The 22,152-nt window shown below is 48.3% G+C and overlaps 2 protein-coding genes across 2 annotated transcripts in view; one reads left to right on the forward strand and one right to left on the reverse strand.

Moving 5' to 3' along the window:
• The window catches only part of LOC144109436 (uncharacterized), a 128,611-nt gene extending 124,196 nt beyond the window's left edge, over positions 1–4,415 (forward strand). Inside the window, exon 4 of the transcript XR_013309595.1 lies at positions 2,178–4,415. The gene's annotated coding sequence lies outside the window, so the exon portion shown is untranslated. The remainder of the gene's footprint in view (positions 1–2,177) is intronic.
• Positions 2,378–7,277, reverse strand: LOC144109435 (uncharacterized). The gene is made up of 2 exons (XM_077642229.1): positions 4,443–7,277; positions 2,378–2,492 (listed from the first exon to the last, which is right to left on the reverse strand). Exon 1 carries the CDS (start codon positions 5,842–5,844, stop codon positions 5,188–5,190), a length of 657 nt encoding a protein of 218 aa, XP_077498355.1. The 5' UTR covers positions 5,845–7,277; the 3' UTR covers positions 2,378–2,492; positions 4,443–5,187.
• Between the last annotated feature and the right edge of the window lie 14,875 nt (positions 7,278–22,152).

Below are 22,152 nucleotides of genomic sequence, written 5' to 3' on the forward strand. Positions count from 1 at the left end.
GTAGTTGAAGAAAATTTGTCCTGGTCCAAGGTTCAAGCCTCGGGGCACCACCTATCCTGGGTAGTTTCTGTACCAACTGAGCTAACCACAGTGGCCTGCAGGTCAGATAGCGAATTTATCAACAGCTCAAAGGGGAAGTGGAGTTGTTGATTAATCAGCAATCTCCCTACCTGCTGATCTGCTGGCCGTCCTGGTTAGCTCAATTGGTAGAGCGACTGCCCCTGATACGCAGTAGTCTCAGGTTCGAACCCCAGACCGGGACGAATTTTTCTTCAACTGCGGAGTTTCTGAGAAAGCTGTATAGCTTTCTTTTGTAGCCATATGACTACATTTGGGTAGATGCGAATGAGTAATTGCTCCCTTATTACAAAACTACTTGCCCCCCAAACATTTGACTAAAAACTGAATGGAACAGGAGCATCCAGGGATGTTTCAAATAAAAAGAACATATTGCTTACCATCAACATCTGTTCCTGTTTAAGGAATATTAGCATCTTCAAGTCAAGTGTGAAATGGCTGCTGTGCTCCAAATTTGAACATAGGTGATGAGATATGCCAGCTATCTACTATTAGGGCCATATATAGCCACTGGGTGCCTTAAATTGTTTTTGTGACTGATCCAGTTAATAGTGAAAAGCTGCTTTGTGTCTTGCATTGCAAGCACATCTTGCTTTTGATAGTTTTTTCAAGAGAATGTGATGAGACATGCTGAACTATTCTTTGTTTAAATGGCCATAATTCATTAGAACAAGAAATAAAGACGTATTTTGTTTTGTTAGCTGTAATTCTTTTCTATTATACTTGGTGTTTCGCAGTTGATGTCATAAGTCAATGACGTATTTTGCAGTATATGGATTCTCATGTGAAAATTGTAATAAACTAGGTGCATTAGCTGGAAATAAGCTTAGTTCTATACAAAAAAAATTAATAGTGTTGCAGAACTGCATTGTGCATAAAGCATAGTGGCTGGCTAGTTGGTTCTGTACACTTGGGACTACAACGCAGTAGTAGCACAGACCAGACGAGAAAAGGACGCAAACACAGGCGGTGGCGTGTTTACGCCCTTTTGAAATGAAAGCTTCTTTATGCTAGATAAAGCCGATTTTGCCGTGTGGCTGCCGGTTAACCTTCAAGTGAGCCAGAGGTTAAGTGTGGCTATAGGCCTTACCATATGTGGCCCACAATGGTGTTGCACCACTTAACCTTTCAATTTGCTGATAAAGGGCGGTAGAATAGGCCGCAGCATTCATTAGGTGACCAACCTCTCAAGATCAACCATTAACTTAACTGCCACCTGCCAAGGTGCCAGGGTGGGCGCGCTGCCCATCCAGTGTGCAGAACGCACTCAACGTTAGATGCCAAGCTGCGTCTACTTGCCCGATACACCACAGCTTTTGCTCTCTAACCAGGTTCAGCAATAGTTAAAACTCAGCTAATTTTTTCTCGTCTAGTTTATGTTGCTACTGCGTGGTAGTCCCAAGTAGTGCGCACCGTCAAAGCTTGCTATGGTACCTGAAGGTGCTTAGAGATCAAAGACAAAAGTTGACGCGATACTATTGAAACTAGGCTGTCTTCGTGAACGACATTTTCACGTATTTGTTAGGTTGTTTTATTACAAGCAGCCAGGCAAGAGGATACGAGATAGAGCAAGCACTACATCATCTTCCAATTTACCTATGCACCACGTCTTTCAGCACTGCTGCACGTTGCCTAGCACACAGCATGTGCTGGGTTGCATTTGAACCATAGTGGTGTTTATTTCTAGTTCCATCATCTCAACGACATATTTGTTAGTGCTGTCATCCTGTCGTTTAGTGCTACAAACCATCGCATAATTCAAAGCATCAACCACCTTATGTTTCAAGTGCGGTCATGATGTCTACAGAATCAGCCATAGGTGGCACCTAAAGGCATTTGCTCAGGCAGTAAGTAAAGAAAACATGACCTTGGAAGAAACATTGCCAATGTATTTTGAAAGCCTGATTAAAGGTCAACTTCTATCCACTAGATGGCAAAAGAATATAAGTGGGCCAGAAACAAAATCCATCTAATATCACTGCTTCAGTTCACAGCTAGTCACTGGAGACATCCTTGTTTCACACACGCTTGATCCCACACTTCTCGCTTGTCTATGGAGCAAAGACATTGAGAGGCAAACATCATAAATTGTCATGCAGATCGTTCTTGGCATGGTGGTGGGCGCCGACACCGGGACCGCTGAGGATGGCAGCACCGCACTGGAAAATTGGCAGGAGCCCACATTGAACGCGAACGACAGCAGGGCCGGAGGTTTTGCAGCCGAGTCAGCGGCCATTGAAGACGGAGGAGCTGAGGGGCAGGCAGGCATCCGCGAGCAGCAAAATCCTAGAAAAAGGCTGCGGACTGCTTCGTCTGACTTTAGGCAAGCTTTGCTCACGGAGCAGAGGATGCTGCGTGAGAGCCTTGAAGCGTGTCACAGCAGAGAGATGGAGATGAGGCAGCGGCACTTGACGCTGCAAGAGGAAATGGTAAATGCCATAACAAAGTTTTTTGAATCAAGTTAAGAATATTTCTATTTTTTGTCAGAGTTGTTTCTATTTTTTCGGTTTTTACTTTGCCTATCGATTTTTTTTGCGTTAGTTTTCAGACTCGTCGGATTTCTTAATGTCTTGCCCCTGCTTTCATATCAGCAAGTGCCTGCACGATGTTGAGCAGCAATTTGTGATATTGATGGCAGTGTTAACCACATGCAATATGGAATCATCTGATGTGACTCCAGATTTTGTTTCTTTTCTTTTTTGTGCACATTTTTCCCATTTGTTTCAGCGCCTGCGCAATGTTGTGCGGTGATTTGTGGTACTGAAGGGTGTTAACTATGTGCAATATGACGTTATGTAATGCGACTCCTTTCAGATTTTATCTATTTCTTTTTGTTTTCCTTTCTTGCTGCTGTGCATTTGTTGCACTTGTTTCAGTGCGTGCGTGATATTGCGAAGCAATTTGTGATATTGAAGGCAGTGTTAACCACATGCAATGTGACATCATCCGATGTGAGCCCAGATTTTGTCTCTTTGTTTTCGTGCACATTTTTTGCTTTTTTTCCAGTTCCTGCGCAATGTGGCACAGTGATGTGTGGTTTGTGGCTGTGTTAACTATGTGCAATATGACATTTTCTAATATGACTCCTTATGATTTTATCTATTGTTTAGCATTTTTTGCACTTTCTGCAGTACCTGAGTGATTTGCAATAATCATGGCTATGTTAACCACATGCAGTGCGACATCTGAGGTTACTCCTTTCAATTTTGTCTTTTATTGTTTTTCATCCTTGCTGTTTTATGCTTTTTACACCTGTTCCAGTACCTGAGCATATTTCCAGTACCTGAGTATATTTCGCAGCAGTTTGTGATATTTTTCGGGTGATATATACTGTAGCAACAAAGCATTGTGGGCGTGTTGGTAATTCATGGTCAAACTACAGGATCAGCTTACAAAGACGAATAACAAAATAAAGCCAGCCAGTGTCTTTTTTGTCTTGTCCTCGCATCTTTTTGATTTGGTTCCGTTGAATGTGATATGTACATTTTTTTGTAAAGTGTTGGCTGCGAAGCCTATAAAAAGGTATAACTTTTCAAATTTTGTGTGCGTCTCCTGTGTGTTCCATTATCTTTTCACACAGTTTCTTGAAGTGAATGGATTGCACCAACTAACCAGCCAGAAAACACGGTTATTGTAAATGGATAGCACAGTTTACCTCAGTTCTGTGCTCGCTGCTTGTAGTATTCTACGATTGCAACTCGTACTGCAGCATTTTTTGCATTTTTTCTAGTGCCTGCGCAATGTGGTGCGGTGATTTGTGGTACCCAAAGCTCTGTTAACTATGTGCAATATGACATTTTATAATGTGACTCCTTATGATTTTATCTATTGTTTAGCATTTTTGTGCTTTTTGCAGTACCTGAGCGATTTGCAATAATCATGGATAACTATATTAACCACATGCAGTGTGACGTCTGAGGTTACTCCTTTCGATTTTGTCTCTTATTGTTTATCTTTCTTGCTGTTTTATGCTTTTTGCACCTGTTCCAGTACCTGAGCAATATTTCGCAGCAGTTTGTGGTATTTTTCGGGTGATATATACTGCAGCAACAAAGCATTAAGGGCGTGTTAGTAATTCATGGTCAAACTACAGGACCGACGTAAAAAGACGAATGACAAAATAAAGCCAGCCAGTGCCTTTTTTGTCTTGTCCTCGCATCTTTTGGTTTGGTTCCGTTGAATGTGATATGTACATTTTTTGTAAACTGTTGGCTGCGAAGCCTATAAAAAGGTATAACTTTTCAAATTTTGTGTGCGTCTCCTGTGTGTTCCATTATCTTTTCACACAGTTTCTTGAAGTGAATGGATTGCACCAACTAACCAGCCAGCAAACACGGTTATTGTAAATGGATAGCACGGTTTACCTCAGTTCTGTGCTCGCTGCTTGTAGTACTCTAGTATTGCAGCTCGTACTGCAGCACCAGTTGCGGTTTGATCATCTGTGACTCTCTGTGGCTGCTGATACAGGGCCTCGGAAACTTGTGCATCAGAGGTCCAGTCTTGCATAATGTGGTCGCCAAATGCTTCACAGATGTTGTTCAGCGTGCAGCAGGCGCGGATCACTAGTGGAGTTGTATCTATGCTGCACTCCATCCTCTTCATGCAGAACCTTAACCTTGCCTTCAGTCTGCCAAAGGCGTTCTCGACTACCCTTCTAGCCTTCGACAGGTGGTAGTTTAACCTTTTCATATTGGCATCCAAGTGGGCGCTGTGGCTGAAGGGTTTGATCAAGTGTGATGTGAGGGGAAATGCTTGGTTGCAGAGTATTAGTGGAGGCACAGCTGTTCCACTGAATACTACAGCTGGAGCCTGAAATGTTGGCCCTTCAATAAACTCTGCCAGCTGGGAGCGTTGGTATATGTAGGCATCGTGGCAGCGCCCTGGTGATCCAACGTTCACGTACCAAAAGCGGTACCGGTGGTCTACCAAGGCGAGCAGCACGATGCTGTGCCTGTGAAAAGAAAAACAGCATTAAAAGAATTCTTCGCAAATCATGGACATGCACAATGACGTGAACTGAAGACTTTTGCATTAGCAAATTCGTACTGCTGCAATGCTGCCTTTATGGCTGCAACATGTAAGCTCTACATAAGCCAAATATGAGATAACTCACCAGCCTTTGTAGTTGTAGTAGTCTGGTGCGCTTTCTTTGGGCGGCGACATGGGGAAATGGCAACCGTCGAGTGCCCCTATCGCTTGTGGGAAATCGCAAACGGCACCGAACTCTCTAATGTGGTCGCCCATTGCGTCTGGAGAGGGCATGTTTATCCACTTGTCCTCGAGTAGGCACACTACGGCGTCACAAAACTCCCGATATATGGTGTTCACGGTAGATCGCCCCAGGCCGAAAAGATTGGCCACAGACCTATCCTCTGCCGAGGAGCACAGCTTGTACATCGCCACTGCAACGCGCTTCTCTACAGAGATGGCCAACCGCATATTCGTGTCGACGCGCTGCAGCAGGGGCCGGAAAGCTTCGACTATGTACCGAAACGTCGGAGGAGTCACACGGAAGCTCTGTTTAAAGAACCGCTCACCGAGGTGGGGTAGAGTGTCCTCGAACCAGCGTTCGTTTCGATTGTACATCCACCTTTCCCGCTGGACTGTACCATCGCACGCAACCGCAGCTGCGATACACAACCCGTTCGCAAAAAGGAGCCGCGTTTTCACACTGTCTGTCTGACTTTTAGCCGCCTCAATCTCTACTTCGAGGTCAGCAGCCGCCACCATCATAAGAGCAATCTCACGCTTCCTTTCTAGACTCATAATAATCTACACAGCTGTGACAACAAAGCTTTTGGTTTTGGCGCCAACCGCTATCTCGTCTGGCTACGGATTTGGCTGCCGCTGCCTCCGGCTGCACAGTGTTGCCGGACATCACCATGTTATGGCTGTCGGTGGAACATTTGGCGCCACCTAACACACATGAGCGAAACTTCTCAATGAGCATTGAAAATGCCCGTGTAGCACTGGATGTTTCGAGCGTGCTCGGAAATCTCGATGCAGATCCAGTTCAATTAGGATCGAAAGTGCCCGTGTGACAGGGGTATAACTTGATTCAACGAATTCGGCTTTACTCAAATACAACTCAAAAATGCAGCGGCAAACAACCCAAGAATGCAGCGGCAAATCCCCTCAAAGGAAGTTCCAATGACGTCAACCGATTGTCATGATGGGGTTAATTCCATTTCACAGATGCACCTGCCATTCACCTGCGATTTAACACTAGGGGATTAACACCGATTTAATGAGAGCCAGTCAAAGCCATTGCTGGGGGGCCTTTTCTGAGGGGAAGTCACTGCCGCATTCTTAGTTGTATCAAACTATAGTTTCAACATCATAAGAACTAAAAGAGCACAGGCAGGCAGAAGCAATACAAAACAGGTGTGTTCTGTCTCTCACACACAGGTGCAAGCGGCTAAGGTGCAGAAATAGTTTTGGGGCTACAAATTTAAGACCAAAGCACAATTTATGGTGTCTTCGACTGGTCGCTCCTGCGATCCGGTTAGGATCTGGCAGAGTGGGAGCCGCTCTTACTTTGAGCGCATAGCGAGACTAGTCAAGCCGAATGGCCAGCGCGTTTTTAGAGCAAAAGCGCAGGAGGCAGAAGGGGGACGTAACTTCCGGAACCACTACGCGGCACCGCTGCTGATGTCAATAGTAGCCGCACGTAAGGTTCCTTGATTACCTTTAGCCGTACATGGTTGCACACAGTTTGCATCGCAGTCGCCGCTTAGCCTGTATCGATCGCTACCCCGGCTTTCTGTCCCACGTGACACTCATTTTTCGAACATTGCCTTGTGGATAGCACTGTTGTCCTCGTCTGAGCTGCTGCTGGAATCACTGTTGTCATGCGACAGCAACACAGACCGCGTTCCTAGAGTAGTTATCTGACGTCTCTTGGACATTTTGCCTCACACAGTGCGGCACCCGCAAAACACAACACAGCAAGGACGCCACTACTGCATCAAAAGCCTACACTTGCTTCTGCCTACGCGCAGGGGACGCCGAGGCCTCGCACTGCTTTCGCGAAATGGTGGAAGTGGCTCTGTCAGGTGCAGTCATCTCGGAGCCGCTCCGACTTTTTTCTCGGAGCGCGTGAGAGCGCTCTGAGCTGGAGGCGAGCGCCCAGAAAGAACCAGCCGAACGTAGTCAGAGCGGCCGGTTTCGACCAGCCGAATGTGCGGTCGCCTCTCAGAGCACTCAGAGCGATCTAAAGCGACCAGTCGAAGACATATTAGTCGGGTATGATATGCAACAGTGCGCATAAAACAGCTCTATGTGTTTGAAGTTAGGTAAGCTCTCCAAGAACACATAGATTCAGTGCGTTAGTGTTACGTGACATCCTTTGTCGAAGTGAAATGCAAAATCTGCATTCGCCTGCAGAAAGGCTTGAAAAACACGACATAAACTAGCATCAGTGCATAATGTTTTAACATGGCTTTAATACCAGGCTGCAAAGTATTTTTTTGATGAAATGATTGTTTTGAAAGTGTTCTGACTAATGGGGAAAATTTTCCTACCGCAGGACACGGCTGCCACAGGTTCCTACCCTGTACGTGGGAGAACACGTCCTGGAAGCTACAAAATTTTATGTATGCTTACAAGAAGTAAGCATTACTGGAAGCACTCTCGCAGATGCCCTCAGCACTCTGCTGTGCGTTTACTGGGCTTTCGATATAATGTTCGCGCCAAAAGTCCCAAAAACACTCAATGTTTTGTCGTCACTTCTTGGTGTGGCCAGTGGTGTTAAGCCAACACCACTGGTGATGGTGGCCAAGACATTCTTGAAATGAATGTTTTTTTTTCAAATAAAGGAATTTCAACTTCTCCTTTCCCATTACTGGATGAGTGCATCCGAAATGTCGCATGTCATGCGAAAGCCATGAAGCTGTATGCAACCACAGATAAAAGAACGCTGAGCACAGCCTAGTGCATGCCCTGTTCCTCCCTGCAGGAAAACCTGTCGATCTTCTGGAGAACACTGGTAAGGCCAAACCATTTATCTCTCCAGATTAACAGTTGGTACTTGGAGGAGCGACTGCAAGACACACAGTTCATCTCTTTGGATAAACAGTAATACCGTAGTTACACGGTCGGCTTAACCGCGGTTAAGCGCAACCATGGTTAGGCGGAGTTAACTTTGGTTATCGTGAACTGCAGTTTGGCGATGTTGGACGCGGAAGCATGTTCTCGGTGTGCGCAGTTGTGTCGGTCACATTTCTCCAGAAGAGAAATCTGCACGGCTAATTTAACGCCAGTGGTACACAAAATCTTACCTAAAACACAAACGTAGGAATTTTTCCTCGAACGAAGTTGGGTTACATCTGTTCAGCGAAATTTGTGGTCCCTAGGTTATTGAAATTCAGACAACTTAAGAAAGTCTTTCAACATTAAGTGCAGGCGACCCGAGAGCGAAGTCAATCCACGTCTGCTTTGGCTCTCTCTGCGACTCTCCGTCCGTCTCTGCCGCACTGCACGTTTAATTTTATCAACTATTTTCCTATTTTAATTGTTTGCTAGATTAAGTCTTCTTTTAAATTCTCTTCTATCACCTCTTATTGTGGTTCGAGTGTGAGTGCCGTGGCGCCGTGCGTCGGCGCGAAGTCGTACATCGCGATGACTCACAGCAAGCCCGTGCCGGACGCTGTGGACAGAGGCTGCGGGTTCTGGGCTATGTTCGCCGCCTGTCAGACGGAAATGCTGCAGCGACGTTTGCGGCAGCTCGCAATTCTCGACGAGCTGGAAGAACGGCAAGCTGAACAAGAGCAAGCGGAGAGAACGTGCAGGCGTCTGCAAGCCTTAGCTTCAAGGCTGTGCTCGCGTGAGCGTAGTGTGTGGACTTACCCCCGGGAAACGTCGTGGTATGAAACAACTCTCCTGCACCTTCCGGAGAGTGGCTTCAGAGGAAATTTTCAAATGACCAGGAGCACATTTCAATACATCGTGGGTGTGTGCGAGTGCATGAAGCGGCGCGATACGAACATGCGCAAAGCGATACCGCTGCGCAAACGTGTGGCGATTGCCATATATCGCCTAGCCACCTCAGCAGAAGAGAGAACGGTCGCAAATGTGTTCGGAGTGAGCCGCTTATCAGTAAACAATATTGTGAGGGAGTTTTGCGACGTGATGGTGGAAGTGCTGGAACCTCGGTATATAAAAATGCCGAGGACGCACGACCAGTTTTCCAAGAAAGGAGTGCAGCTGCCAATAAAAGGGCCACTTCTCTCCTTTGGATCCTGTAGACGATCCAGATCGCCTCAGCTTCCTAGAAAGAAAGACTGTTTTTGTCCATGAAACTGTCACGAAAATACATAAGGTACAATTACTTTTAAGAGAAAAATGGAGGAAAGGTGGCACTCGTGCTATTCAAAACATTCAGCGAATGAAGCTGTACAGCTCGGGTAGCACCTCTATGAGCACGTCTACATACAGCAGGTTAGCTTCAGCTAGTGAAAAGGTAAATTGTTGAGCACCTACTATAGGTCAAGCTATGCACGCATTAAGAAGGAAACGCGTGTGTGCTGCTGGCGCAAGTCATTTGTGGCAATGGAGAAGTCTGTCCTTTACACGCTGTCGATGAAACGTTAAAATACTCACGGTTTGGTTTATGTGGGTTTAACGTCCCAAAGCGACTCAGGCTACGAGAGAGACCATAGTGTACGGCTCCGGAATTTCGACCACCTGGGGTTCTTTTACATGCACTGCTATCGCACAGTACACGGGCCTCTAGAAGATCGCCTCCATCGAAATGCGACCTCCGCGGCCGGGATCGAACCCGCGTCTTTCGGGACAGCAGCTGAGCACCATTATCACTGAGCCATCGCGGTGGCTAAAAAATATGCACGTTACAAAGGAAATATACGCGGTCAGTGCAACCAAGCTTAGTTCAAGATGACATCGCACCACGTGCAGGAAAGGACACGTAACTCGTACTAAACTGTGTTCTGCTCACGACCGGCAGCCGGTCGTGGTTCTGCTGAACGCTGCGAGATTGGCTGTCACTCGGACGAGCTAGGCTACGATAGTGGCTGCCGCTCGTCACGCACGCACTGGTGTTTACACGCGGAACCAAAACAGACGGTAAACATCGTTACTTGAGAATGAACAACAAAAGATTTCGTGCTAACCGGTATTGCTTGTTCAAGTTTTCAAGCTTCTGCCACACCTGCTTTGCTGTGTACTGTCCTTCGCCAGACGGCAGGCGCGCGTTCAAAAACTCCGCCATCACGTTATATATGCGCGTGTTTGAGTGCAGTGCGCTAAGGTTGTCCTCCCAGATTCGTATCAACGCCTCTGTAGTCACAGTAGGTCAGTTGACATGCTTCTGGGAGGACGCTTCACTAGCCGCGGCACTGGGCTTGACCGACATGGTGGCAGCCATCTTATGAGTTAGAAAAGCTTGACTGAGGTGGGCGGCCTCAGTTTACGATAACCATGGTTACCGACATAACTGCGGTTAGATTTTCCGTGGGACTGCGCATAACTATGGTTTAGTATTAATTGAGATAAACTGAACCGCGGTTAAGTCGGCCGTGTAACTAGGGTATTAGTCCTTGGAGGAGCATATGTTGAGGCTAACTGTTGGACACACAGTTTATCCCTTGGGATAAACAGTGCATCCTTGGAGGAACACATGTTGAGGCTAACTGTTGGACACACAGTTTATACCTTGGGATAAACAGTTCATCCTTGGAGGAGCACATGTTGAGGCTAACTCTTGGACACACAGTTTATTCCTTGGGATAAACAGTTCATCCTTGGAGGAGCACATGTTGAGGCTTACTGTTAGTCTCTAAAGGAGCAACTGCAGGGCACACAGTTTATCCCTTGGGATAAACAGTTCCTCTCTGGAGAGCACATGTTGAGGCTAACTGTTAGTGTCTGAAGGAGCAACTGGTGGACACACAGTTTATCCCTTGGGAAAAACAGTCCTCGGAGGAGCACATGTTTAGGCAAACTGTTGGACACACAGTTTATTCCTTGGGGTAAACAGTTCATCCTTGGAGGAGCACATGTCGAGGCTAACTGTTGGACACACAATTTATACCTCGGGATAAACAGTTCGTCCTTGTAGGAGCATATAGTGAGGCTATCTGTTGGACACACAGTTTATCCCTTGGGATAAACAGTTCATTCTTAGAGGAGCACATGTTGAGGCTAACTGTTGGACACACAGTTTATCCTTTGGAATAAACAGCTCATCCTTGGAGGAGCATATGTTGAGGCTAACTGTAGGACACACAGTTTATCCCTTGGAATAAACAGTTCATCCTTGGAGGAGCACATGTTGAGGCTAACTGTTAGTTTCTGAAGAAGCAACTGCTCGGCACACAGTTTATCCCTTGGGAAAAACAGTCCTTGGAGGAACATTTGTTGAAACTAACTGTTGGACACACAGTTTATCCCTTGAGATAAGAGTTCATCCTTGGAGGAACACATTTTGAGGCTAACTGTTAGTCTCTGAAGAAACAACTGCTCGACACACAGTTTATCCCTTGGGAAAAACAGTCTTTGGAGGAGCACATGTTGAGGCTAACTGTTAGTCTCTGAAGGAGCAACTGCAGGACACACAGTTTATCCCTTGGGATAAACAGTTCCTCCCTGGGAGCATATGTTGAGGCTAATTATCCCCTGGGATAAACAGTTCCTCCCTGCGGAGCATGCACGAATGCTAACAGTTGGTCTTTCAGGAGCAACTGCAGCTAGACTAACAGTTGATCTCTCCACCATCAGTCTTAAAGAGGAGTAAAGGTTGTGGCAATGTAGTTCGTCCCCAAACGACCACCTTTTGGTCCAAAAGGATGAAAAATCTCTTAGAGTGATGAGGTCTGCTTCTTAACCGTGCAGTAGGGTTCTCCAGCACTCTCGGATGTGTCACGGCTCTTAGCCCAATTGCAAACCATGAAGGCTGTACAAGCTGCACGTGGTGTGTCAACATCCCCTTAGCTGTGGTGTGTCAACATCCCATGCGCCAAACTTCTCTATCAACCAAATTAAAAGCCGTACCTGTTAGTTTCAAGAGCTTCTTTGAGCTCTCTATAGCTCTTTCCACTATTTCTTGATATTTACGGTTCTTCTCCAGGCATTGCTGCAAGCCAGAGGACGGCTGTTCGCGGTTGGTGAACTGTACATGCGGCATGTACATGGTATGTCAACAGCCTCTTAGCTGAGATGGCTGCATGCGCCAAACTTCTTTATCAACCAAGTTAAAACCCTTACCTGTTATTTTCAAGAGTTTCTGTGAGCTCTCCCATAGCTCTTTCCTGATAAGGATGGTTCTTTTTTCTTTAGGCATAGCTTCAAGCCAGAGGTCGGCTGTTGGCTGTTGGGGAAAGGAAGTGGCGCTATATGTGTCTTGCATCTTGGCGGACACTTAAACCGTGCCATAAGGGAAGGGATAAAGGAGGGAGTGAAAGAAGAAAGGAAGAAAAAGGTGCCGTAGTGGAGGGCTTCGGAATAATTTCGACCACCTGGGGATCTATAACATGCACTCACAGCGCTTAGGACAGTACTTCCGTATTGCTCGAGCGTGAGCAAAGGGAAAAAGTATTGCACTTGTTCTCCCAAGTTTAAGAACCCAAGAAAAATTCAGACTACATATCCGCACCTAACAACTCGGGGAGTGAGGTCACATTCAAGGCAACCAAAACGCCATCCACCCGCGGCAAGACACGCCGTCTTCGGACGCTAAGTGATGCGGTACGGACCGCTGCTGGCTCGTAGCATATACAGTCTTTGCCAAAGGTATACAGCCCAAGAGGTCTTCTCCTGAGCCTAGCAGCGCGGCTCCTCTTGCGTCCTCAGAGACCAACATCTCACTAAGGCGAAGGAACTTAAGTCCTCAACGCTCGCAAGTTTAGTTCTGTCAGGTATGCTTAAGAGCCCTGCTACATGGCTTGGAAGCAAACCACTTGGGCTATATATTTTGACAAAGACTGTACCTAGTTAAGTTATTCAATAAGCAGCCGCGCCTCACAACGCGTGCATCCCAGGGGCGTAATACACGTAACAAATGCCTGCCACCACCACTCCATGGTGCTGGAGATTTTGGGAGCGCATGACGGGGTTTTTCCTGCTTTTCTGTTTTTTTCTGACGGCAGATCTATGTAAATACTCGGCAAGAAGAAATTCACCTTCGGCGTCTTCCAGGCCGCCGTCGTCGCCCTCTGGCTCGTTGTCGTCATCGCTGTCTTGTTCCTCGGCCTCCGAATCCTCCAAATTGCGTATGGACGCAAGTCGAGAGGTATAGAATTGTCCATCTGAAACATAACGAGCCACTTTTCTAACTCCTACATCGTGTGTGCAGGGCACCAACGCTTTTAGATTAGAACGTTGCAGGACACCTTGTGTGTTCATTACCGAACTGGCCGTGGTCCGTGTCTGAGCAGTTGAAATCTGCTCAGCCAAGCACGAGAGCGGTTAAACGTGTTCATCCGCGCCTAGTCATCTGCTTGCAGCATACACATATATGGTTAGAAAAGAGTATAAATAGATGTTGTCTACGCACCATAAGCGTATGCACGCTTACGTATGCTAAACGCAAGCATTTTGCGGGGAATTGCGTCATTTGTCACATTCACACTTTTAAACTATGGGACAATAAACTCACGGAGGCAGGAGGAACTTAAGTCCTCAACGCTCCCAAGCATAGGTCTTTCAGGTATGCTTAAGAGCCCCGCTACACGGTTTGGAAGCAAACCCCTTGGCAGTGTATTTTTGACAAAGACTGTACCTAGTTATTATACTGATCATTTCGAAATCAGGCAGTGCACTAAGTTATTCAATAAGCAGCCGCGCCTCATAACGCGTGCATCCCAGGGACGTTATACACATAATAAATGCCTGCCACCACCACTCCATAGTGCTGGAGATTTTGGGAGCGCATGAGGGTTTTTTTTTGCTCTCGCGAACTGTGGCGCCGTGCTGTATTACAAGCACGCATATTGTGTCAACGAAAGGCTAGCCACAAGCTGCGTTAACTGTGGCTCGCTTAGCCACAAGGCAGCGTTTGCTCGCTGTCGCCTAAGCGTCTCGTCTGCAAGCGTCGTTGCTCGGAGCCAGCAGGAAAGGGCGACCAAACACATGATGGCATACGAATGGCGTCTCAGGACGAGGGTGGGGAGATGTGTATAAAACTGATATATAGCCCCTCAACACCTGCCTGTGGCTAATGAGAGTTGGGGAGATGTGTATAAAGCTGATATATAGCCCCTCAACACCTGCCTGTGGCTAATGAGAGTTGGGGAGATGTGTATAAAGCTGATATAGCCCCTCAACAGCTGCCTGTAGCTAATCGTCCCATTCAGTGGCGACGGAAACCTACTGCGGGGGCAAGGGGGTCAAAAGCAGAAACTGGCCGCGGCTTTGGTCCCCACCAATCCCCACCTACGAGGTATTTCCGGCGCCGGCGCTGAAATCTGGCCTCGCCAGATATCTGCGTCTCCCTGCGTCGCCTCGCTCCGTAATTTCGCCTCCGGCGACGCCAGTAGCCGATACGCTAGGTCCGTTCGATTCGCCTGCACTAGCTGCACCAGTTTTTTTTGACGGCAGATTTATGTAAATACTCAGCAAGAAGAGATTCACCTTCGGCGTCTTCCAGGCCGCCGTCATCGTCCTCGCTGTCGACCTCATCAGCCTCCGAATCGCCCCTCGAATTGCGCACGGACGCAAGTCCGCATGCGTAGAGTTGTCCATCTGAAACATAACGAGCCACTTTTCTAACTCCTACATCGCGTGTACAGGTGTCACCACTTTGCGCACCTTTGCGTGTGGGGGTAGCGGTCTCGGTCACAAAGGAGATGCCCTCGACTCAGCGTGGCAAGCTCAGCCAGAGACCAGCTACCAAGTGACAAGGGGTTGGTTGTTTGGTGCCCAGCTTTCGCCGGTCGCAAGCCAGAGAATGGGTCGGAGCCAAAGGTTCACAAAACAAAACAGTTTATACAGCTGAGAGACGATACAGAGGATTTCGCAGTCACTCGTACGAGCGCATACAAAGTGATTTTACAAATACAATGCAACTCGTGCAAGGTAACAATAGAGAGAGATACAATTCAACAAAATATTTGCACCTAAAGTGCTCTAACACAAAGAGAGACAAATAATGAAAACACAATTTGTTCACCGGGCACTGCGACAGTCCGACGACCCGAGGAGCACGACGGGCCGATCCGCAGGCTGGCGCACGTTGCCTCGCTGGTCCTTGGCTGGTCGAATGGTGCTCTCCCGGGAGTCGAGCGGGCGCGCTTCTCGAAAGCTTAAACGGCGGCTCGGGCTGACAGTAGTAGTAGTAGTAAGTGGATGAAAGGGGAAGAGGAAAGGAAAATGAACGGGCCTGTGACTGGTGTTAAAGCACCACCACCACTGCCGGCGTGCAGATAGAGAGAAGGATAGGTAGGGATAGGCTCCTCATTTATAGGCGCAGTCCGCGTCTGTTCTTCGCGCCAAGGCAGGCGCGCACATACACGCAGCTTCAACTGCACAAGCTCCTCCTTGCGCCGGCCGCGCGACACCATTGGTCGAGCGCGGAAACCACCTTCTAGAACAATCTAGGTCATTCGCGGCACGCTGAGTCACCGGTGCAGGAGCGAAGGGGAGAGGGTATCACTCTGGCGCAGTCAAGGTTACCCCTTTCCGTCGACAACGAGCAAAAACTTCTCCGACATTCGAGAAAAATCGACGCCGCGCGTGTCTATGTTTACTTTGGCGCCCCGCCGGCGAGCTGAGTTACAACAGTGCGCAAAGCTACGCACTCTCCGGGGGTCCTTCCCCGCTGTTTTTTTATTATATTTTACCGCGCGCGGGCGCGATTGCTTAGGCGCAGCGCCGGTTTTTTTTTTTCGAAAATGCGCCGAATTTTGTGACAGCAAAGCACCAACGTTTTTAGATTATTAGAACGTCGCAGGGTACCTTGCGCGTTCTGGCCGTGGTCCGCGTCTGAGAGAGTGACAGTGCACTTCAAAATCTCCTCAGTCAAGCACGAGAGCGGTTAAACGTGTTCATGCGCGAATAGTCGTCTGCTTGCGGCGTACACATACAGTATTGTGCGTTTTTATCGCTGACACTTTCAAAAATTTCCCCGCCTCAACCGTTGGCTCGTTTGCGGTGAAACTGCACACAGAGCTTGCGTATTATGGTAACTTTTGTATCGTAGCAAGTTTGACAATGGTGCTTACTTAATTCAGGCGCACATGATGCGAAAACGTAAGCGTCTACGAGAGATCGGCGAGCCAAAACCCGCAGACGACGCTTTTTCGCTGAGAACCGGAGTGGCGCCATCTGTTTTCGGCAGCGGAAAGCTTCACGACTAGGCCGCCGAGGCGAGCGTTGCAAGGAGCGCGGGCCCTTTGAATATGCCGTTCGGCATTTGCTTCATCTTAAGTATTTTCAAATTATAGTACTGAAAAACAAACCAATTCCAGGCGTATCTCATCATTTGCCCTAATAAAACGATATACACACATTAGGCCGGAAGAACGGCTCTTTTTCTCGCAGGACGCTCCGTCGTCGGAAGGGAATGGTGTGAGCTGTTGAAAGAAACAATACTTATTGCCAGTACACGCCGTACGCTCGTGTGTACGTTCCGTCCATGTGTCCGTATCTTTCTGAACTGTTTTAAGAATGATCTGCCACCGACTCACCCTTGCAGCTGCATTGGTTGGAAAGCTGGCAAGTAAAAGACGTTCAGGCTGCAAAGCAATCAATCCTCAAAGTGGCCTCCTGCAGCGTCTATGCATCGCTGCAATCTGTGAGCGTATTCGCTGAACACTGCAGCTCTCATGTCGTCGCTTATCGTGTCGAATTCTTTTTTTATATGCTCCTGAAGATGCTCAACACTGTGAAGGCTTCCAGCCCTGTAGACGCGCGATTTTATGTATCCCCACACGAAAAAAATCGCACGGCGTCAAGTCTGGCGATCGCGGTGGCCAAGAAATATTGGGCGACCCACGCCCCATCCACCGGCCCGGAAATTCTTCATTGAGCCATTGTCTAACTTTGCTTGCGTAGTGAGCAGGGGCGCCATCTTGCTGGAAGATGCATAGCTGCAGCTGCTGCATTTGGTACTCCACCAGCTCCGGCAGAAATCGTTCCATCAACAGGCGCAGATAAGAGTCGGCAGTCACAGTGTCCTCAAAGAAGAACGGGCCGACCACTCCCTCTCGCCAAATTGCGCACCAGACAACAGTCCGTGGCGAGTTCACGGCCCTGGTGCGAGTGAAATGCGGGTTGTTTTTCGACCAGAAACGTGTGCACTGCCGGTTTACTTGGCCGTCCAGGTGAAAAACAGCCTCGTCGCTGAACATCAAAAAATCGAGGCGTCCAGGATCTGCTGCCAGTCTCTGCTGCTCTGAGCGACAGAATGAGACCCGCTGGGCTTTGTCTGCTGGGCTTAAGTGCTGGTGTACACGCACCCTGTACGGACGCCATCAATCACCCTTGTACCGTTTTGTATTATTGCTAGAGCAATGACAACTTCTTCTGCCTCAGTTGCACTTGTGCTTTTAACCGTGCAGCATGACACCGGGTCTCCCTCTCACGAACCACTACCGCTGTGTGTACTGCCTTGCGATCGTAATCGGCAGCGTCCGTGTAGAGCATATCGGATCTACCTCGAAATTTGCCCTGTAGTGCTACAGCCCTATCTTTGTCTAAGAATCTGTCTAAGAATCCTCGCGGACGTTCTTGCCGCGACGTTATTCTTAAATATTTCCTGTATATCTATAATGTAATGGCTAGAAATACAACCTTTGTCCGTAAAGTTTCCAGACTGATTTATATTCTTTTCTAGAAATGGTTCCCCAAAACAAATGTTGGTGCGTATGTGTAGGACCATCTTTTCGGGCTAACTTGAGCTATTTATGTTAATTGCTGTGACAGCCGCTAGATGGCACTACATGTAGAAAATGCGTTGTCACTAGTCGTCTGCGCATTCTACTGTGAGTGAATGTGGAAAGATGGACGTCCACCTTGAACGGCGTGTAAACAAAGTTATGTGTGAAGCTTGACAAGACAGCCGCACAGACGCATGATCTCGTTCGTGACGCTTACGGCAGCGGGACATCATCGCGGGCGCGAGTTTTCGAGTGGCACAAGAGGTTCGTTTCGGGGAGAACGTCGGTGGAAGACGACACAAGGCAGGGGCGCCCTTCAACCCGACGGAATGAAAACAACGTGGCTCGGATCAGGGAAATCATACAGCAAGACCGCACCATTACAGTCTGCATGCTATCAGATGCTCTCAACATTATTAAGACAATATGCCACCAAATTTTGCGTGAGAACTTGGGGAAGCGAAAGATGAATGCCAGACTTGTGCCGCACTCCCTCACACAGGACCAGAAGGACATGTGGGCATCAGTGAGCGCTGATTTGCTCTTCGAGGCAGAGAAGGGTGCTGCATTCATCGACAGCATCATTGCTGAAGACAAAACACGGTGTTTTCAATACAATCCTGAAACAAAGAGGCAGAGCAACGAATGGTGGTCCACAAACTCTCCGGCGTTGAGAAAGGTGCGGCGACAGAGGACCAAAACAAAGACGATGCTGATAGTTTTTTTTCATGCCAGGCGTGTCATACACCACGAGTTCGTCCCACAAGGGCAGACGGTGAATTATGAGTGTGATGCACTGCGACGCCGCCGCCCTGACTTATGGGCATCCGGACAATGGAGCCTTCTCCAAGATAACGCAAGTCCGCTCACTGCTCTCAGCGTGACAAAATTTCTCGCCAAGCACAGCATCACTGTACTTCCCCATCCGCCATACTCGCCTGACCTATCCCCATGCGATTTTTTCCTGTGTTCTCGTGTGCAGAGAGCCTTAAAGGTCGCTGGATGGGAAACGCGGAGGCCATTCAAGGCGCCACGACAAAGGAGCTGACAGCCCTGCCAAAAGAAGCGTTTTCCAACTATTTCCAATACCTGAAGGAGAGTTGGAAGCTGTGTATAGGCTGCAAGGGAGTCTATTCCGAAGGGGTGCTGCACAAATTATTTCAATTTTAAACGCACCTTTTATATATATATATATATATATATATATATATATATATATATATATATATATATATATATATATATATGAACGGGATTAATATATACAGAAAGAGACGGCCAAGGAGACATTCAATAAGGGCCACCGACCGAATACACTTCGTCCTAGTCCACCCCACACACAAGCACCATGCTTCATCATCTTCTTTGTCCAAGCGTACCGCCGTAACGTCATCTCCGTCGGCAAAAGCACCGTCCCGGTGCTAAGGACAGGATGTATCAGGGACGTGGCATGGCGTAAGCCGAGCCATATGGACGACATCAGTCAGAGGGCTGGTTGATGACGTCGCAGAAGATACAGGACTAATTTCGTACGTGACGTCGGTCACCTGGCGGATGACTCGATAAGGGCCGGTGTATCGGGGCAGCAGCTTTTCAGACACTTCAACGTGGCGAGAGCGGCACCACAGGAGGACGAGGGACCCGGGAAGAAGTCGACGGCCTGATGTCGGTTGTCGTAAATGTCCTTCTGCTTGACTTGAGAGGCGGAGAGACGAGCGTGAGCAACTTAGCGCGCCATGGCGGCGCGTGTAATTGCATTCTATAGGTGTGCGTATTCCGTGGGCGTAGCGATGGTGGGTGGTAACAACGTGTCCAAAGACAAGTGAGGTTGGCGGCCGAACAAAAGAAAGGACAAAATCCTGAAGTGTCTTGGTGCGACGAATTATAAGCAAATGTGATATAAGGCAAAACTTCATCCCAATCGCGATGGTCAGGAGAGACGTTCATGGATAACATATCTGTGAGTGTTTGATTCAGGCGCTCTGTAAGGCCATTAGTCTGACGGATGGTAGGCTGTGGAGTGTTTGCGTTGAGTAGAACAGCCGAAGGATGACGCCCACGACTTTCGACAAGAAATAGCGGCCACGGTCGGTGAGGAGGTGCCGTTGTGCACCATGGTGAATGATGTGCAGAAGAAAGTCCGCAACATCTGTAGTGCAACTCGTTGACAACGGACGCGTGATGGCGTATCTTGTCGCATAGTCGGTGGCAACAGCAATCCAGTTATTGCCAGATCGGGTCAGCGGAAGAGGGCCAAGAAGGTTGAAACCGACGCGGTAGAAAGGAGCGGCCAAAGGAAACGGCGGCAGGCGCGGTCGTATGTTGGAGACACACCGAGATGTCCGGCGGTTGGCAGGTCGTGAAGTTAGGACAAGACAGATGAGCGCAGGCACTGAGGCATGACAAGCAGCAGGTCAGGCCCGTCAGGGTGGAGATTGCTCCGGTACAGAATGACATCTTCAAGGACACAAAGCCGCAGTGAGGGATCGGGGCGAGCAGCGGCGAGTCCTTCAATGATCGTGTGTAACCAAGGATCGCTTTGCTGTTCGGTAGCGATGTGCAGAAAGTCGGAAATGGCGAACAGAGAAGGTGCCATGACGTTTTCAGTTGACTCAGGTTGGTCCACTGGGTGACGAGATAAGCAGTCAGCGTCCAGGTGCTGACGTCCGGACTTCTACACTACGATGAACGAGTACTCCTCTAGTCTCAAGGCCAAACGACCAAGACGTCCCATGGGGTCCTTGAGAGAAGAAAGCCAGCAGAGGGCGTGGTGGTTGGTCACGACGATGAAAGGATGGCCGAAGAGGTAAGGGCGGAATTAAGCAACTGCCCAAACGAGAGCCATGGGCATTCATGCTCAGTGATGGAGTACTTGTGCTCGGCGGCCGACAGAAGATGGCTGGCGTATGCAGTGACGCGTTCGTGGCCCTGCTGCCGCTGGGCTAACACAGCACCGATCCCGTGTACACTGGCGTCGGTGCGAACTTCAGTAGGGGTCGACGGGTCAAAATGGGCTAAAATAGGTGGTGTGGTCAGCAAGGTGATGAGCGTTGAAAAGGCTTCCACTTGGGTGGGGCCCCAGGTAAAAGGAACGTCGTTCTTCAGAAGCTCTGTGAGTGGACAGGTGGTAGCTGCGAAATTTCCAACAAAGCGAAGAAGCACGAACAAAGGTCATTAATGCTGCGTATATACTTTGGAGACTGGGGAATAGGAAAATCTTTGACGGCGCGGATTTTATTCGGGCCCGGGCGTATTCCCGACGCATCGACGAGTTGGCCCAGGATTGTGAGCTGGTGGAGGCCGAACTGACACTTCGAGGAGTTGAGCTGGAGGCCGGCGTCGAGAAAAAGAGGCGAGGATCGCTGAAAGCCTTTCAAGATGGGTTTCAAAGGACGGCGAGAAGACTACAACATCGTGGAGGTAACACAGATATGTTTGCCATCTGAATCCTTGAAGAAGCGAGTCCATCATCCGCTCGAAAGTGGCCGGAGCATTGCATATACCGAACGGCATAACTTTAAGCTGATACAGACTGTCGGAAGTAATGAAGGCCGTTTTTTCACGGTCCATGTCGTCCACAGCAATTTTCCAATATCCGGAACGAAGACCGATAGACCAGGAATAGGTGGCTCCATGAAGGCAGTCCAGGGCATCGTCTGTACGGGTAATGGATAGTTTTTTTTGTAATTCGGTTGAGGTGGCCGTAATCGACGCAAAAGCGCCAGGTACCACCCTTCTTTTTGACTAAGACCACATGAGAGGCCCACGGACTTGAGGAAGGCTCAATGCTGTCCTTGCCGACCATCTTATCCTCCTCTTGGATGATGCTCCGTTCGGCATTGGAGACTTAGGGCCGCCGATGAAAAAGGGAGGAGTCACCTGTGTTTATTGTATGTTTAACAACGGACGTTGGGCCCAATGAGCGATCGTCAAAATCAAAGACGGCATGGATAGACAGGAATACATCTTTAGGTTGATGACGGAGACTGGTGGAGTTCAAGCGAAGCAATAGCCTGCACGACTATGCTACAGGTAGTTCGAACGCGCCACACATTACACATTCGAGTGAGAAAAAAAAAGATCCTTTGTAACCTAAACAGGTTTTAGCCTTTGTGCAGCTGCAGTCGTTTTAAGTGAATAGTTTCACGCCTTCTAAAGTCTGATGTCAATCTGATAAATCAATACGACTAATGTCAATTTCTTTTCACGCATTCCTGATACATTCTTTTTTTTTTGGGCGGCC

Source organism: Amblyomma americanum, chromosome 11 (genome assembly GCF_052857255.1).
Source record: "Amblyomma americanum isolate KBUSLIRL-KWMA chromosome 11, ASM5285725v1, whole genome shotgun sequence".
Lineage (NCBI taxonomy): Eukaryota > Metazoa > Arthropoda > Arachnida > Ixodida > Ixodidae > Amblyomma > Amblyomma americanum.